Source organism: Mustela putorius, unplaced genomic scaffold, assembly GCF_011764305.1.
Source record: "Mustela putorius furo isolate JIRA1106 unplaced genomic scaffold, ASM1176430v1.1 tig00003988_pilon_pilon_pilon, whole genome shotgun sequence".
In the NCBI taxonomy this organism is placed as follows: Eukaryota; Metazoa; Chordata; class Mammalia; order Carnivora; family Mustelidae; genus Mustela; species Mustela putorius.
This window is the reverse complement of record NW_025422127.1, coordinates 17,516,676-17,536,077: the sequence shown is the minus strand read 5'-3', so window position 1 is coordinate 17,536,077 and position 19,402 is coordinate 17,516,676. Positions and strand designations below refer to the sequence as shown.

Sequence of the window (19,402 nt, the reverse complement as noted above, 5' to 3'; positions counted from 1 at the left end):
CAGGTCATGATATCAGGTCCTCTGATGGAGCTCCTCTTGGGCTCCCTGCAGGGAGCCTGCTTGTCCCTCTCCCTCTCCCTCTGTTCCTCCCCTGCTTGTGCTCTTTCTCTCAAATAAATAAATAAAATCTAAAAACAAAACAAAACAAAAACCCTAGTGAGGTATTATTATCATTCCTAATAATCTTGTGGCTTAATATTTAAAAACTGTCAAAATTTATGATAGGCATATGAGAGTCCCTTGCCTTCCAAAAACAAATGCACATTGGAAAGAGCTAAGCATTTTCAATTAACCATCTGCATGCAATCTCTTTAGTCTAAAACATCAAGAGGGCTCCACATGCCTGGAAAAGGAATGCAAAAGGAAATGAATGGTTACTGAATTGCCAAGGTAATAACAAAGGGATTACAAAATATTTCTGCAAAAGAGGACATACAGAAAAGACAATGGAGAGTCTTACTAATATTCTTTGGCTTTTAAAGCAGTCCTGAGGGAATCTACATCAAAGTCTGAAAGAATGCAACAATCACATCTTCCTTTTTTGATATTGTAAAAGAACTCCAGCCCAAAATTTATTTAAAACCCCCTTCCTAACACTAATGGAAGGGTCTAGGGCTATAAAGAAGAATTAGGTTTTCTTCTCAATTAGAAAACCTGTCATACTATTAAAAACAAAACAAAACAAAACCCCACCCCCAAAGCTTATTGTTCATCTAGCTCCAATACTGAGTCTTAGCAGGAACAGTCAGGTACAGCTTGTTGATCAGTCCTGCTGACTCAGATCATAGTAACTTCAAAGGCCTGAAACATTCTGTACTTCAAAACATTCTAATTTTCTATAATAATGTACTAATATGCAATATTTTAAAATTATTCATGTTTAAGGTCTTAGGGAAAGGAGTTGCAAACACTTTACACTTGCTATATAAAATAATACTTATTTTTATTTGTTCCAAATTTATCTTTCATGTATCAAAAAAGTAGATGCCCTAGTTTTACTATATAATCATCTAGAGATAAATCTGTAATCCTCTTTCACTACTGTCTTGAGTCCTTAATCATATTCCCTCTCATTTACTCTACTCTTTAGGCTGAAATTTACTAATCTTTTAGTCTGTTCTTCATCTGGCAATTCCTTCACTGCTTTGATCATTGAGATTACCCCTTCCCAGATCTCCATCCCAATTTTTTCTTTCTTGAAATGCAGTAACCAGAGTACAGAAACTTCATTGTACAAGACTAACAAATTCTAACTGTAATATTCTTGATGATATGTGCTCTCTTTTACCTACTTGCCATCCTATCTTCAGGGACCTAGATGATGATTTCCAGGCTCACTATCTTTTAAGTATAATTTAGACTGTCTTAATATAGTTTAAAAAAAAAAAAAACCACTTGCCCTCTGATTTTTGTGATCACACAAAAAACCCCATAAGTTATTTCTACAACTGAGTCCATCAACTTAGTAGTGTACTACCCACAAGAAACTATCACCTTATACCTGATATTTTTTTTTGCACTCCCCCTCCCACAGTACTAAAAAAAAAAACCCCAAAAAACAAAAAATCCGGATCCCCAAGAAGGTTCCACTATTCATATCTCTAAGGCTAAGAAGGAATCAAATCTTACTATTTGGATTCCTGTAAGTCATTTCCTTACTGGATAATAGTAATCTCCACAACACATATAAATTATTTTTCTCTCCAATAACTTCCAAAAAGGAATGCTAAGGTAATTTTGGCCATCAAAAAGGAATACCATTCACTGTCTCACCACAGGTACCATGCTAACAATATTATCTTATAATTAAAGAAAGTATAGCTTATTGGGTACAGAAATGAGGTATATTAATTTATAGCTCTAAGGGTCTCTTCCAATAGGTATTTATAATGATAAAAAACATATTTTGACCCATCAATTTACTATTTAGCAACCAATTTATAACTTAACAACTCTAGTAAATATCATATCCCACAAATTTTACCTGTATTGATTGATTAGGTTTGAATGTTTGACTTATCTGCTTCAAAACAAAATTTAAGTGACAACCAGGCATTATGTAACACCCAGTGTGATGCAAGAGGAAATAAGAAACATCACCAATAAGTACTCTTGCCAAAAAGATTAAACCTGAGTATGATTAGGCTTCTGGATTTATCTACCAATGGAAAGGAAATATAGATACAGAGGAATATGTTATATGACATCTCAGTGATACAGTCAATAAAATCAGAAAGCAGGAAATTTTACAGAAGAAATAACTTGTAAGCAAGGAAAAAACAAGAGAGAGAGAAAGAAAGCCTACATATTAAAAGAGCTTTAGACACATATTACATGATTGCATTTATATGAAATGTCCAGAATAGGGAAATTTAAAGAGCCTGAGTAATGTCACTGGGGGCTGGGAGGGACAGGAAATGGAGAGTGATTACTAAAAATTGTGGGGTTTCTTTATGGGAAGATAAAAATGTTCTGGAATTAGACAAGGGAAATGTCTGCATAACTATGTGACTGTACTAAAAAAACACTGAAATGTATGCTTTAGGGAAGTAAATATAAATTTTATGGTATGGATTATATTTCAATTTTTTTTTTTTAAGTAAAGACGAGACTATCAGCCAAATGCAATGCACAGACCTTGTCTGGATCATGGTTTAAACAAATCATCTTAGCAAAATACCTTTGTGAGAAAAATCTGAATACTAAACAGATTATGCGATGACAGAATTACTGTTAACATTCTGAGGTATAATAGTGGTATTATCAGTTGGTTAAAAAGGATACTTCAAAAAAAAGGGCTTATATCATCCTTAGAAATACACACTAATCCATTTATGAATCAAATGATGTCTAGGGCCTACTTCTAAATAATCTGGGGGACAGCGGGAAACAGATGAAAGAAGACTAAGCCAAATATTGATCATTACTGAAGCTGAATGACAAGATACATGAGATTTGCTATGCTATCTGCTGTGCTTTTATGTATGCTTGAAATTTCAATAAAGATTTTAAAATATTAGTGATTTAGTAGGTCACTAAAAATTAACCAAGGCAAATAATTCATTTATTTTTGCTATTATTTTTCTAAAGTTTATTTGTTACACTATGAACAGCATGTATTAACACTACAGCTGGCTCTCTTTTTATAGTTACAATGTTTATTATTATTATTTTGTAAAGATTTTATTTATTATTTATTTGTCAGAGAGAGAGAGAGAGAGAGGGAACACAAGCAGGCAGAGGCAGAGAGAGAAGCAGGCTCCCTGCTGAGCAAGGAGCCTGATGCGGGACTCGATCCCAAGACCCCAGGATCATGACCTGAGCCGAAGGCAGCAGCTTAACCGACTGAGCCACCCAGGTGTCCCTACTTTATTATTATTTTTAAAAAGATTTTATTTTAGGTAGTCTCTACCCAACATGGGGCCCGAACCCACAACCCTGAGAACAAGTCACAGGTTTTACTGCCTGAGCCAGCCAGGCACCCCTACAGTGTTTATTTTAACAAAAAGGATATAAAGAAGGTGAGAAAAAGAAGACAGTAAGATGTAAGCGTGGTGTGTCTCTGCACACCATTTACAGTACCAGGACACCATCAAAATAATTGTTTCTATCAGGGTCAAAAAAAGACAGTGATCATTAATGTGTCATGAGCAGTCATGGAACTTTGCAGATAATGTAGTTATAGTCAGCAGTCCAACGGCACGCACAGTGCCTTCTATTCGTGTATTTAAGCATAATTATATTTCTGGTAGGGTCTACATCCCCAAGAAAAGGCAAAGTTGAGCATTTCATGGCTTCTTCTCTTTGATCATTATTTTCTACTTTTCTTCTCAGGAGAGAGTTACATAGGAAAAGAAAATACCCATGTGGGGGTGGGGGAAGAAGGAAAAGACCCTGTAATTTAGAGATAATTACTATGTATTTGTAATATGTATTTGAAATATGTTTTGGCACATATTTCAATTATTTTTCTAGGCATATACATACCTACATTTATACATGGCCTTTTTTTTTTTAAACTTCTTTTTTTAAAGGATCATACTATTAATACAGGATTGTGACCAGATTTTTCCCCTACTTCTTTTGATATGATGGAGTATTCTATCAAGATGCTTTCAGAATCCCTATACAAATAAACAGATACTCAGTTTATCCCTAACACGGCATGCTCTGTGGACATTTTTCTTCCTCTTCTCTCTGATGTGTGTTTCATTTAAGCCTCATTTACCGACCAGACAGCCATATTATTTTCAGCCCTAGAGGACTCAGTAGGAAAGTAATACTGGATTCAACAGAGCAAGTAATACTCTAACTGGCAGGCCTCATTTATATGAGGAATTTATTTAAGCCACAGCCTTGGCCTTTGGTTCAGTTGAGGGACTAAAATGAAGCAGACAATGGAAAAATCAGATAGGTGAAGAGAGATAGTGAAGTCTGGGGTTTACTCGGATTTTTTTTAGGACAACCCTAGGATCGAGGGGAGGAGAACATACAAGAGTTGATTATTAACAGTCACTGGACAAAGTGAAAGGAAGAAAACATAAAATATGGGAAGAAGGCGAGCAATATTAGGTACTTAAACATGTGTTGTTTGACATACTAAGAAATATATCATAACCACGCTCATTTTTATTTATTAAATAAATAAGTGTATTTTAAATACTAAGGACTTTTTTTAATTCCAAAAAAAGGAAATTAGGGGCGCCTGGGTGGCTCAGTGGGTTAAGCCGCTGCCTTCGGCTCAGGTCATGATCTCAGGGTCCTGGGATCGAGTCCCGCATCGGGCTCTCTGCTCAGCAGGGAGCCTGCTTCCTCCTCTCTCTCTCTGCCTGCCTCTCTGCCTACTTGTGATCTCTCTCTGTCAAATAAATAAATAAAATCTTTAAAAAAAAAAAACAAAAAAACAAAAAAAGGAAATTAAACAAACTTTTAAAATAAGTTATTTGCAGCTAAATAACCTAGTAAAACCCCGTAACAGTGACTATTTTGGAACAAATTCTCAGACCTTAAATCTAACTTAATAGCCACTATTTACTGAATGTTTATTATGATGCCAGGCAATGTGCTAAATAAGCATTTAACCTACATTATATCATTTAAATCTAGTAAAATTTTTGAGGTTAGTATTAGATCCATTTCATATATGTGAGAATGAAGATTTAGAAGGGCACCTGGCTGGCTCAGTTGGAAGAGTGTGCTACTTCTGATCTCGGGATCATGAGTTAGAGCCCCATGTTGGGTGTAGAGATTACTTAAACAAAACTTAAAAATGATGGGGCGCCTGGGTGGCTCAGTGGTTTAAGCCTCTGCCTTCGGCTCAGGTCATGATCTCAGGGTCCTGGGATCGAGCCCCACATCGGGCTCTCTGCTCAGTGGGGAGCCTGCTTCCCCCTCTCTCTCTGCCTGCCTCTCTGCCTACTTGTGATCTCTCTCTGTCTATCAAATAAATAAATAAAAATCTTTAAAAAAAAAAAAAAACTTAAAAATGAAAAAAAAGAAAAGAAAAGAAAATTTAGATTTGGAGAGCTTAATAAACTGTCCAAAGATATGCATCTAGTCTGTAGCAAAGCTGATACTTGAAACAAGTCCAATTACAAAACCTATGATGCTAATTATTATCCTATAATGCTTCCAAGGCCTGTATTATAAAGTGACTAAAAACAATATACATCACTTAGGTACGTAAATCACATGGTCTGGCTCACATTATTAACAGTTCTGAATAGAGGGCAGGGGGTGGAGGGATGGTTTAAATAGGTGACGCGGATTAGGAAGTACACTTGTGATGAGTACTGAGTGATGTGTGAAATTGTTGGATAAAATGAAAACTTAAAAAAAAATCAATTCAGAGTAGAGGTGGCTATTTATAAAAATGATTCTACTGAATTTTTCTCATTTCTAGCACAAGATCGCTAAGGGCCACACTTCTTCCTCATATTGAGGGGAGCCCCACTATACTGCATTTCCTTAGACTTTCTGCCTTTTCAAGGTGATAAATGGATAACACAGTCCGAGATCATGGCTAAGCGGTATGGTACAGTAGAAAAAAACACTAAAGCTGGAATCAGAAGATCTGAGATCTCAGCTCTAGTGTTGGTTCCAATATTTCTTAGTCAAAGGGTCCTGGAGAAATCACTTAACTTTTTTTTCTCTGATTATTCACCTGATATAACTAAATATATAACAAAACAAAAGCTAATAAAATCCATTCTGTCTTCTGAAAAGGATGGTTGTAATGATCCAATGAGATGTGACATTCAGATACCTTGTAAACTATAAAACACAAATGGTATTAATCATTTAAAAGAACTAGAAGAACAAAAAAAAGGGGAGGGACAAGAAGAAGCAGTCTTGCAAATGAAGCTCTTATTCTTTTTCACCCCAAGACATACACACAGGGTAACAAAAAACCATCTGGAGATAAGTGTCATGTCTGATATGGAGAAGTGAAGAAATGATAGAAAATTCAAGAATAGATAGGAAGGAAGAATAGCATACTATGGGACACATATTTTGGGGCCAACCAGAGCCTCACAGTGTTAATCAAAAAAACGCTTTACTCAAAAACACCCATTAACACAATTGGATTTATGCATTAAATAATGAGCTCTAACAGTTTTCTCTTATATGATTTTAACAATTTCTCCTACACTTTAATCAACACACTAAAATCTTGTAAGAGAAAAGATAATTTGGTTAATACCTTATTCCAGCCGCTGGCATGAACTGTGGTCTCCAGTGTACATTCCCGATATGCCTGATATGTCACTGGCCTGTAGAGATTTTTTTTTAAAAGTCTGGGTCACAAAGAAGGAAAATTCTAGATTTCCAGATGAATAAATATACAGTCACTATTCTGTGTTGAATTTTCTCTAAAGTACCAAAAAATATTCAGTATACTGTTTTGTCTGAGACATGGCTTTTAGCATTTGGTATGCATTTACTTTAAGCATTCCCTATTGGCGGAGGCATGCTATCAGCTTGGGAAAACAGCTAATAACATAACAAGATAAATAATAACACTTTAAAAATAATTGTTTGAAACTTCTCCAAGAGGATTTCCATGTTGCAGATAAGCACACATTTGGGTTATTAAAGTAAGATAAAACAGTAACAAAAATGATCTCATTAGTGAAAGTACAATTTTAACTTTTTAAAAGGCAAAAAACCTCAAACACCTCAAAATTAAGCATGTCACTGAAAGACTTCTCAAACTGAGAAGGCCAGTAAACAGAGCTCTATTTTTAACTTGGCGTCTTATGACATGAAATCCTGGAGAGCAGAGATAAGCCTTTCTGATTATTTCCACGTTAAGTTCTAGTCATACCAGAACTGAAATCACAGTGATGACAACACTCAGTAATTTACTGATGGACTTTAGGTACTATGTATAAGACTTGGTTTCATTTACAAATTAACAACCACCAACAAAAAAAAAAATACTTTGTACCAAGTAGCATATCACATTTAATAAAATTTACCCCTCACTTCTGTTGGCAAACTAATCACATATACAAAATAAAGGAAAGAATTCTTGCTTTTATAGGATTTTAAAATCCATTCCAAAGGCATGTTCTCATCTGATTCTGGTCTGTAATTTCCTCAGCCTATGAAATTTAATAATGGAAGACAGCTACCACTTATCAGTAGCCTACTGTTCAGTTTTATATTATTATATATTTATATTTTACCTTACATACTATCATTTTATACATTAGGAAACTGAAGTTCAGGAAAGCTAAGAAACTATCCCAAATGCGCACAGTTGGCAAGCAGCAATGCAGGAATTCACACCCAACTAGATCTGGGTCCAAAGGCCACACTAGTCCTATTTTAAATTAGGATTTGAAACATGTCACAATAATGTCTCAATGCCACATGTGGTTAATGGTCATCTGAAATGTGGCTAGTGATATGCTGAAAGCACAATATACACACTAGATTTCTAAGACTTAGTAAGGGAAAAAAATGTAAAATAGCTCATTGATATCTTTATATTGAATACCTGTTAAAACTAATATTTTGAATATACTGGGTAGAATAAAATAGATTAAAAATACGGTTGCTAGGACATTTTAAATTGCTTTTCATGACTTGCATTTTATCTGTTGTACAGTGCTGGTCCACATACTTCAGAAACCAGTTCTGTTGACACAGGTATCATTCTTTCACACAAGTCAATATAAAATCAATACCACAGTGATGCTGAAAGGAGGTTAAGATATATGGATGACCTTTTTAGGAAGATGTTGTGTACTACCTTCCTGATATTATATTACCATTAAAGTAAGTTTAGAATTTTTTAAAAGCCTTGGGCTTAAGTAGTACATAGTTATAAAACTTGAACTTCAGATACTATATAATCTACCTACCTATATTCTCCCTGAAGTTTACTTGCGTCTATCAGTCCCTTCACTTCCTTTCCTGAACTGTTTGATGCTGCTGTGGGTCACAGTAGTCCTTATTGGTAGTCTGTCTATCAGGCTAAAGTACGTTAGCATCCTTCAGAATGAAACATGATTTGAATCATTATATGTACACACATACATGCACATAAAAGATCCAGCAGACTAAAATAAAACATTCAAAGGAAATCTAAAACATAGAAAAGCAACTAGCTGAAAAATTGGTTCTATCTAATGAGCTATCTGAACAGAGCAAAGAAGAAAAAGGGGCAGAGGGAACATTTTCACACTGCTGGTGCTTGGCTCTCCAATGAGTTCAGGACTAATTTCCCACCTGAACAAAACTGAAAGAGTAAGTGGTATTTTCCACCTTACAAATTATTCCTATTAACCTGTATATAATACTTCTAGTTCATCATCAGTTAGATACTTCTAAGGTATTAGTACTAAAGCTTAACAACTTTCAAAAGTAGATTACTGAAAAAAAATTTATTCATAAAGAGGTCTGACTCTGACATACAACCAGAGGTACCAGTTTAAAAAATAATGTCAGGAGTGCCTGGCTGTTTCAGTCCGTGGCATGTGTGACTCTTGATTTCAAGTTTGTGAGTTTGAGCCCCACCCTGGGTGTAGAAATTACTTAAAAATAAAATCTTTAAGTTAATACATAAAAATAAAAATAAATAGTCAGTATTCAGAGTTTGGGGGGTTAAAAACACCAAGTATTCACCTAACTATATATTTTTTAATGTAATTAATTAATTTAATGTAATGTAATTTACTTTACAGTGAGAAGCTATCAATTTTTCCTGTAGATTATGAAAAGTATTTTACCTATATGATACTGTTCTTCGGAGAGCTTATAATACCCTAGTAAAGTTAAAGTTAATAGATGGGGAAATTTCGATATAGAATGAAATGGTTAGCCACAAATAGTTTTTATCAAAGTTACAGACAGTATTTTTTGTCTTCTACTTCTCAGTTATTTTACTCCCAATCCCAATAGCTTTTACAAGCTTTTCTTCGTTTTGGCAAAACAGTAGGTTTCTTTAAATCTTACATGAAACCTCAATTTAAAAAATATATGAAAATATAGCTATTCTGGTTTAAGAAGGGTTAGCAAAGGCCTAACAAACCCCACCCACTCACCCTGTCCCTCACATTCTCAGGGCCCCTGAACTAGAGAGAACACTCTTAAAGTCACCACTGCACAACCAAATTTCCTATTTAAGTTTTATTTTCTGACACCATAATCTTCTGTTCACATTTTCTTTTTAAATTTTTCTATATATAAAGTTAAGAAAGTCCAAATATTTCATTTCAGTGTCTTATACATAACTTGGATTTTTTACATTTGCTATTGGCAGAAACAAAATGAATTCTGCTTAAACTCCCAAATGCTTCCTTCTAATAAATGGCAACATACAATCTTTGGTTATGTGAAAGTAAGAAATTACCTTACTACATCAGTAATCTGGCATCTCAATTTTGACCCATTTAGTGAAGAAACAGTCTTCATCCTGTTTCAGGTGTCATTCTTCATTAGAACAATATTTTTCTAATTCGTATCAATTCTTTAATGATTCTCAACAAAGAATTAAAGGAAAAAATTTTTAAGATGTACAGCAAATGACTTGGTTCTATTTTAAAGTACTTTCACTGCAAGCATCTTGCCTTGAGCTTTAACAGTCAAAACCATAGTTAGCAGAGAAGCTCCCACTATAAGAATGTGGCAACAGTGTCATGGACAGATGTTACAACAGCAAAGTTTAGCAACATTTGGGATACCTAAAATACTGATATGATGTTAACCCTACATTACAATGCATAAAACCCTAACCATTATATTTATGTTGGCCCCCAGACAGAATCGTAGTAAAAAGTGGTCAGGACAAGTGAAATAGCTCATATTTACACTTACAAAGCAGTGAAAGCATCTGCTGAAACCTGACAGTTCAACAAGTAAACATAAATGATCAAATCCATGTCAGAAAAGTTAAGTCGCCCCTTTGATGTAAAAGTTGTCACTCAAAACACAAACAGATGCTTCAGGAAAGCAAAGACAGAAAAAGGGAAGTGAGAAAAGAAGTAACACCGTTCACCTAAAACAAAGCCTTAACCAATCCAGTGCTGCATGAGAGATCCAGAGACTACTTTAGAGAAGCACATTCCCCTCAGCAATGGTAACTCACTGGCTGAGGAGCATTTGCAACGCCTTTTGTAGAGGCTCTTTCAGTTCCTGTAAGACCTTTTCCCCAAGATGAGCCAAGCAGTCTTCCACGGAGCTTTCTGGGTTAGCAGGGCTGAACACAGGAGAAGTATGACGGTCAAAGCCTGTGCTGGTGAATGCTGAAGACAGGGTAAAAACAAAAAACAAAAAAACAAAACAAAACCCTATTTTAATATATAATACCAAAGTTGTGCTGCAGGCATGCTTGGTTGGCTCAGTTGGAAGAGCTTGGGGTCAGAAGTTCAAGCCCCACATTGGGTGCAGAAATTACTATTAAACAAACAAACAAAACCTTAAAACCCAAAAATTTAAAATTTGAGGGAAAAAACGTTGTGCTATAAAAACTCAAGGAACTGGGGCACCTGTGTGGCTCAGGGTTAAAGCCTCTGCCTTCAGCTCAGGTCATGGTCTCAGGTCCTAGGTTCAAGCCCTATATCGGGCTCTCTACTCAGCAGGGAGCCTGCTTTCCCCGCTCTGCCTACTGTGAGCTCTCTCTCTGTCAAATAAATAAATAAAATCTTAAAAAAAAAAACAAACCTCTTTAAGACGTCTACTACTGGAAACAAGCTAATGGCTAAAAGCCACTTAAAAGGGTCAATCATTACGCGATATTAATCATTCCAGAACACAAGGCTTAATATTTAGAGATTTTTTTTAAAGGAAAGATTTTTATGGAAATTCTTAGTTTTACAAGAAAAAAGACTAAACTGACTGCTAAAACACAGAAGCCAAGGAGCACCTGGGTAGCTCAGTCAGTTAAATGTCCAACTCTTTTTTTTTTTTTTTAAAGATTTTATTTATTTGACAGAGAGAGATCACAAGTAGACAGAGAGGCAGGCAGAGAGAGAGAGGGAAGCAGGCTCCCTGCTGAGCAGAGAGCCCGATGCGGGACTCGATCCCAGGACCCTGAGATCATGACTTGAGCTGAAGGCAGCGGCTTAACCCACTGAGCCACCCAGGCGCCCCAAATGTCCAACTCTTAATTTCAGTTCAGGTCATAATCTCAGGGTTGTGAATTCCAGCCCCATGACAGGCTCTAATCTCAGGGAGGAATATGCTTAAGACTCTCTCTCTCTGCCTCCCTCTGCCCCAATACCCACTTTCATGTGCCCATGCTCTCTCCCTCTCAAATAAATTGAATCTTAAAAAAAAAAAATACATAGGAGCACCTGGGTGGCTCAGTTGGTTGGGCATCTACCTTCAGTTCATGATCCCAGGGTCCTGGGGTTGAGCCCTAATACAGGCTCCCTGCTCAGTGGGGAGTCTGCTTCTCCCTTTCCTCTGCCCCTCCCCCCAACTTGTGCTCGCTCTCATGCACACTCTCTATCAAATAAATAAATAATTTTCTAAAAATTACACAAGCCAATTTAGTATGTTACTACATACCAGTTTCATGCAAGAATGTTAAGTGGAGGGCACCTGGGTAGTTCTGGTAGTTCAGGGTAGTTCTCTTCCTTCGGCCCAGGTCATGATCTCAGGGTCCTAGGATCGAGCCCCGCATTGGGCTCTCTGCTCAGCAGGGAGTCTGCTTCCCCCTCCTCTCTCTGCCTGCCTCTCTGCCTACTTGTGATCTCTCTCTCTGTCAAATAACTAAAATCTTAAAAAAAAAAAAAAAGATAAATGGAAAGCAACTTCTAGCTCTATCATCCCACTCTTAGTATTTTGGGGGTTTTTGTTTGTTTGTTTTTTAGTATTTTAAGATTTCATTTTTACCTTTATAAATATGACTTTTTTTTTTTTAAAGATGTTATTTATTTATTTGCAGAGACAGAGGGAGAGAGAGCGAGTGAGCACAGGCAGACAGAGAGGCAGGCAGAGGTAGAGGGAGAAGCAGGCTCCCTGCCGAGCAAGGAGCCAGATGTGGAACTCGATCCCAGGACCCTGGGATCATGACCTGAGCCGAAGGCAGCTGCTTAACCAACTGAGCCACCCAGGCGTCCCAATATGACACTTTTAAAAAGATTTTTATTTATTTATTAGACAGACAGAGATCACAAATAGGCAGAGAGGCAGGCAGAGAGACGGGGGTGGGGGAGAGCAGGCTCCCTGCTGAGCAAAGAGCCCAATGCGGGGCTTGATCCCAGGACCTTGAGATCATGACCTGAGTCGAAGGCAGAGGCTTAACCCAGTGAACCACCCAGGCACCCCTATAAATATGACACTTCTTAAGCCGGATTCTAATCAGTTTATTCCACCTGATGGGATGAGTCGATTATTCTCATTATTTTTTTTTTAAAGATTTTATTTATTTATTTGACGGACAGTAGGCAGAGAGGGAGGATGAAGCAGGCTCTCTGATGAGCAAAGAGCCTGAAGCGGGGCTCAATCCCAGAACCCTGGGATCATGCCTAAGCTGAAGGCACAGGCTTTAACCCACTGAGCCACCAAGGCACCCCTCATTATTTTTTTAAAAAAGCTTTTTATTTAAGGGGCACCTTGGTGGCTCAGTTGGTTAAACACCTGCCTTCAGCTCAGGTCATGATCTCAGGGTCCTGGAACCCAGCCCTGCACTGGGCTCCCTGCACAGCGGGAGTCTGGCTTCTCCATTTCCCTCTCCCTCTGCCTGCCCATCCCCTCCCAGTTCATGAGCACATACTCTTTCTCTTTCTCTCAAATAAATAAATTTTTTTTTTTAAGATTTTATTTATTTATTTGTCAGGGAGAGAGAGGGAGAGAAAGCGAGCACAGGCAGACAGAGTGGCAGGCAGAGTCAGAGGGAGAAGCAGGCTCCCTGCAGAGCAAGGAGCCCGATGTGGGACTCGATCCCAGGACGCTGGGATCATGAACTGAGCCGAAGGCAGCTGCTTAACCAACTGAGCCACCCAGGCGTCCCAATAAATAGATATTTTTAAAAAATAGTTTTTGATTCCAGTATAGTTAACATACAGTGTTATATTAGTTCCACATGTACAATATAGTGATTCAACAATTCTGTATCTTTCATTCCCTTTTTCAAAAATAAATTTATTTATTTATTTATTTATTAAAGATTTTATTTGTTTATTTGACAGACAGAAATCACAAGTAGGTAGAAAGGCAGGCAGAGAAAGAGAGGGGGAAGCAGGCTTCTCACTGAGCAGAGAGCCCAATTCGAGACTCGATTCTCAGGACCCTGGGATCATGACCTGAGCTGAAGGCAGAGGCTTTAAACCACTGAGCCACCCAGGTGCCACTCATTCCCTTTTTTATTTTTTATTTTCATTCCCTTTTTTATTTTTTATTTTTTGAAAGATTTTATTTATTTATTTGACAGAGAGAGAGATCACAAACAGGCAGAGAGGTAGGCAGAGAGAGGCGGGGGAAGCAGGCTCCCTGCTGAGCAGAGAACCCCATGTGGGGCTCGATCCCAGAACCCTGAGATCGTGACCTGATCCGAAGTCAGAGGCTTAAACCACTGAGCCAACCAGGTGCCCCTCATTCCCTTTTTAAAATGAAACTTCGCACTCAACATTCCTGCGCATGGATATTTTATTTTTATTTTTTAAAGATTTTATTTATTGGGGCGCCTGGGTGGCTCAGTGGGTTAAGCCGCTGCCTTTGGCTCGGGTCATGATCTCAGGGTCCTGGGATTGAGCCCCGCATCGGGCTCTCTGCTCAGCGGGGAGCCTGCTTCCTCCTCTCTCTCTCTGCCTGCCTCTCTGCCTACTTGTGATCTCTCTCTGTCAAATAAATAAATAAAATCTTTAAAAAAAAAAAAAAGATTTTATTTATTTATTTGAGAGAGAGAGAGAAAACCCAGGTGGTGGGGAGGGGCAGAGGGAAAGAGAGAAAAGCAGACTGTCAAGCAGGAAGCCTGATACAGGGCTTGATCCCAGGACTCAGAAACCATGACCCAAGCTGAAGACAGACCCTTAACCGACTGAGCCGCCAGGCGCCCCATGGATAAAGTTTAAAACTATGAAGGTGATGCGAGTATAAAATGTTGCACATGAAAGCAGCAATCACAGCTTCTGTCTTCTCAGCTCAAACTACCAACTTCTCATCTGCTTCCTTACTCCATATTATACTGCCATGCTCTAACTGGGAGAAGAACAGGCAGAATCATTGTTGTTCCAAGGTACAAATGGGATACAGGGCACAGAATCCCAGTAAAGCAAGCAGCTAGCACCCACCTACCACAAAATTACATGTATATTACTCTTACAACTATCTATAGCATAATACATGCAAAAATGTAAACGACTTACTTACAATTTCCCCTTTAATGTTATTAATTTAAAAAAAAACACCAACACAAATCAAATGACATTAAATGGAAAGTACCTGCACATGATTGTTTGGTCTATTACTTAACACCAGGAAAAGGCTGTCAGGTATGGTTTGGAAACATTTATAAACCTATCGCCCAGGAAAGAAAAAGGATACCTTCTTGTTTCGCCCTTATAATCCTATACCAATGAAGCTATGCAATGTTAAGAATGCTCTACTGTAAAATATCAAACCAAGAGTAAACTACACCAAACTGAGTCCATTAATTACCTAGGAAAATAAGAATAAACAGACCTTCAGAAATTTCTTTGTCCAGGGATTCTAGCTCTTCTTCAATTTCGGTTTTAACTTTTAATAAAACTTCCTGATCCAGAGGTTGTGAAGCTATGAGAGAGAGAGAAGCCATTAGAATATAGGTAGTATTTTAACTATTTAATTCAGAAAATACAAATCAAAACTCATTATCAAGGCTACTCAGCTCAGAGATACTTAAAGATGAGGAAGTTGAAGCTTGGGTAGGTTAGACCACCACAGTGGAGGAGCGGTGAATTGAACTCAGATTCTGAATATAAAATCTGAAATTTTTATAAAATATAGAGTCTGAATATCAAATTATTAATCCAGGGGTGCCTGGGTGGCTCAGTTGGTTGGCTGTCTGCCTTCAGCTCAGGTTGTGGTCCCAGGGTGCTGGTATTGAGCCTGGAGCTGGGCTCCCTGCTCAGCAGGGAGTCTGCTTCTCCCTCTCCCACTGCCCCTCTCCTCCACTCATGCATGTTCTCTCTCTCTCTCAAATAACTAAACAAAATGTTTTAAAAAAAAATCATTAATCCAGGTTGCGTCCTCATCTTCTAGTTGGGAAGCTAAGAAGGAAATATCTCAGAAACATTTTTGACATAATAATAGAAAAAGAAACCTGAAAAGTTGTCTCAATAAGTGATAAATGTCTTCAAAAATTTATATTCATGGTCCCTTATCTTCACATCTGCATGCAAAATGCAGCTCAAGAGAAGGCCTATTATCCTCGAAAGATTTATATCTTCCAACTTAAGAGAGCTATGAGTATACCAAAAATACTGACCACAAGCGATTATCATGCAGTAAAAGGAAAGGAAGGTCTTGGTCTGTGGCACAGAATGGAGAACAAATGGGAAGAACAGCTCCAAAGGAGAAAATGAGACAAGATGCTTTAAAATCTACTAATCTCTCCTGCCTCAACATTTCACCTAAAATACTGACTCCAAATATGACACCCTACACCTCTCACATTCAGAATCTACTTACAGACACATTTCCAGTGCTTTTTCAATGGTTTATATCACTGTTTTCTACCACTGATAAGTTTTAGAAAAAGATTTACCATTTGCGTATTTCCATTTTCTGCAAGCAAATAAATGCTGAATTAAAAGATAAACTTATGGGGCGCCTGGGTGGCTCAGTGGGTTAAAGCCTCTGCCTTCAGCTCAGATCATGATCCCAGGGTCCTGGGATCGAGCCCCGCATCGGGCTCTCTGCTCAGTAGGGAGCCTGCTTCTCCCTCTCTCTCTGCCTGCCTCTTTGCCTACTTGTGATCTGTCTGTCAAATAAATAAAATTTAAAAAAAAAAAAAAAGATAAACTTATTAATTTAGACCAAGTAACTTGATTTTTTTAAGACTTTATTTTTAAATAATCTCTACACCTGACATGGGGCTCAAATTCACAACTGCAAGATCGAGTCCCATGTTCTACCAACTGAGCCAGCCAGCACCCCTAGATGAAGAAAGTTATTATAGCATCCCTATGTCTTTAAAAATACCTCTGAAAAACAAAAGGCTGAATATTTCAACATTTCACAGATTTTTTTATTAGTTTTCAAATTTAAAGTTGACAAAAACAATTTTCCTTTAGGTAACATAAAACACTTTACTTCTGAGCTGAGACTAACCAAAATAAAACTTAAAATAATTTTTTGTGAAAAAAGTAGTTTCTTAGGTATTTCTTTTTTTTTTTTTTTAAGATTTTATTTAATTATTTGACATACAGAGATCACAAGTAGGCAGAGAGGCAGGCAGAGAGAGAGGAGAAAGCAGGCTCCCTGCTGAGCAGAGAGCCCAATGTGGGGCTCAATCCCAGGACCCTGGAATCATGCATGACCTGAGCCAAAGGAAGAGGCTTTAACCCACTGCGCCACCCAGGCACCCAGTTTCTTAGGTATTTCTGGTTGAAGTGTAACACAAAGGATCTCTTCAATGTCATGATTAATATATTTGCTTAATGACATTTCACTTATCATTTCTGCATGTAACAAATTACATGTAACATAAATTTTCCATCTTTTTTTTTTAAAGATAATATATTTATTTATTTGACAGAGATCACAAGTAGGCAGAGAGGCAGGCAGAGAAAGAGAGAGAGAGAGGAGGAAGCAGGCTCCCCGCCAAGCAGAGAACCCAATGCAGGGCTCAATCCCTGGACCTAAGGCAGAGGCTATAACCCACTGAGCCACCCGGGCGCCCCACATAAATTTTCCACCTTATCTAAGTGTGTAGTTCAGCTGTATTACTTATATTCATAATGTGCTACCATCACCACCATCCATCCCTAGAATTTTCTCCACCTTTTTTAAGGATTTATTCTTTATAATTATTTAAAGCAGAGAATTCTTTTTTTTTTTTAAAGATTTTATTTATTTATTTGACAGAGAAAGATCACAAGTAGACGGAGAGAGAGGCAGAGAGAGAGAGAGAACAAGCTCAGGAGAGGAGTAGAATTCTCAGGCAGATTCCCCACTAAACACTGAGCCTGACACAGGGCTCAATCCCAGGACCCTATCTAAGATCATGAGCTAAGCTGAAACCAAGAGTTGGACACTTAATCAACTGAGCCACCCAGGGACCCCAAGAACTTTCTACATCTTGAAAAAACTGAAACTCGGGACGCCTGGGTGGCTCAGTTGGTTAAGCTGCTGCCTTCGGCTCATGTCATGATCCTGGGGTCCTGGGATCGAGTCCCTGCTCCGCAGGGAGCCTGCTTCTCTCGCTGCCTCTGCCTGCCTCTCTGCCTGCTTGTATGTACTCTCTCTGGCAAATAAATAAAATCTTTAAAGAAAAAAAAAAAAACACTGAAACTCTACACTCATTAAACAATAACTCCCCATTTCTTCCTTCCCTCTGCCCCACCCCAGCTTCTGGCAACCACCATTCTACTTTCTGTTTCTCCAATTTGACTCCTCTTAAGTACTTTATATAAGTGGAATTATACAGTATTTGTCTTTGGAGACTGGCTTATTTTGCTTACAGACAGACTTCTAATAAATCTCAAGTACTGTTTGTAATTGTAACAGGGTTTCCTTTTATTTCTTCTAAGATTTTATTTATTTATTTGAGAGAAAAAGAGACACAGCACAAGTGAGGGGAGGAGCAGAGGGAGAAGGACAAGCAGACTAAGCTGAGTGCACAGCCCGACACAGGGCTCGATCCCACGACCCTGAGATCATGACCTGATGATCCAAAATCAAGAGTCAGGGTATCTGGGTGGGTCAGTCATTAACTGTCCACCTTCGGTTGAGGTCATGATCCTGGGGTCCTGGGATCGAGCCCCACACCAGGCTCCTTGCTTAGTGGGAAACCTGCTTCTCCCTCTCCCACTCCCCCTGCTTGTGTTCCCTCTCTCACTGTGTCTCTCTGTCAAATAAATAAATAAAATCTTTAAAAAAAAAAAAATCAGGAGTCATGCACTCAAAGAACTGTGCCACCAAGGTGCCCCTAATATGGTTTCCTTTCAGAGAGAATTAAAAAAAAAAAAGAAAAAGAAAAACACACACACACACATTCAGACAGCTCTGCAACAGCACTGATTAATATAACTATACTAGGTAAAGTGAGCCCCAGAATATACTGTGACATTATTAAAACAAGGCAAACACAGACTGGGAAATTAATTTCAGGTCAATCTTATTTCTTTCAATGAAATTATCTCTCTCCCTTCTTGCTTCCTGGAAGGAAGATCTATAAAGTGGAAGATAAGCTTTGGATTCAAGCATTCCAGCTCATCACTACATGTGACTTTAGGAAAATAATCTTCTTGAGCTTTTCCTCTTATGTAAATGGGAAAATAAAACCTACCTCAAAAGAATGCTGTCAAGGCTAATAAGATAAGCCCCATTACATCAAAAATGCTCAATAGACAGTAGCTCCCACTCACCAGTCCTTTTGGTTCCCTAAAATGTTGTTACTATTTGACAGTGATCTTTCCCCAAATCTTGTCTCTATAAACAGAATCAATTCATCATAGACTTCTAACCAATGATGCTTATGCAGAATCTGTTTTCAGTGTAAGAGTTTGAATCAGCAGAACCAATCTTGTGATAGTCTACATAATGCCAAGTAATGTGAAACACAGGGTTATTATATTGTATATGGCTTAATATCAATTGATCTAAAAGTTATCTTTTTTCCCCTGAACACATATCCAACAAAGTTAATTTACATTCAAAAATTCAGAAGGAAGGTGGGATGCCTGGGTGGCTCAGATTGTTAAGCATCTGCCTTCGGCTGAGGTCATGATCCCAGGGTCCTGGG

General features: G+C 37.9%; 1 protein-coding gene across 16 annotated transcripts in view; it reads right to left on the bottom strand.

The window, feature by feature from the left end:
- The window catches only part of BCL2L13 (BCL2 like 13), an 85,123-nt gene that overhangs the window by 35,424 nt on the left and 30,297 nt on the right, over window positions 1–19,402 (bottom strand). For 5 of the 16 annotated variants that reach the window (XM_004773763.3, XM_045071574.1, XM_004773759.3 and 2 more), the window contains exons 3-5: window positions 15,139–15,228; window positions 10,598–10,754; window positions 6,704–6,773 (exon numbers count right to left, since the gene is read on the bottom strand). In XM_004773763.3, the coding sequence (XP_004773820.1) occupies window positions 6,704–6,773; window positions 10,598–10,754; window positions 15,139–15,228 (317 nt within the window). Of the gene's footprint in view, window positions 1–6,703; window positions 6,774–8,372; window positions 8,503–9,862; window positions 9,991–10,597; window positions 10,755–15,138; window positions 15,229–19,402 lie in introns of those variants that run through there. The other 11 variants (XM_045071572.1, XM_013046438.2, XM_045071571.1 and 8 more) reach the window with 9 other exon arrangements.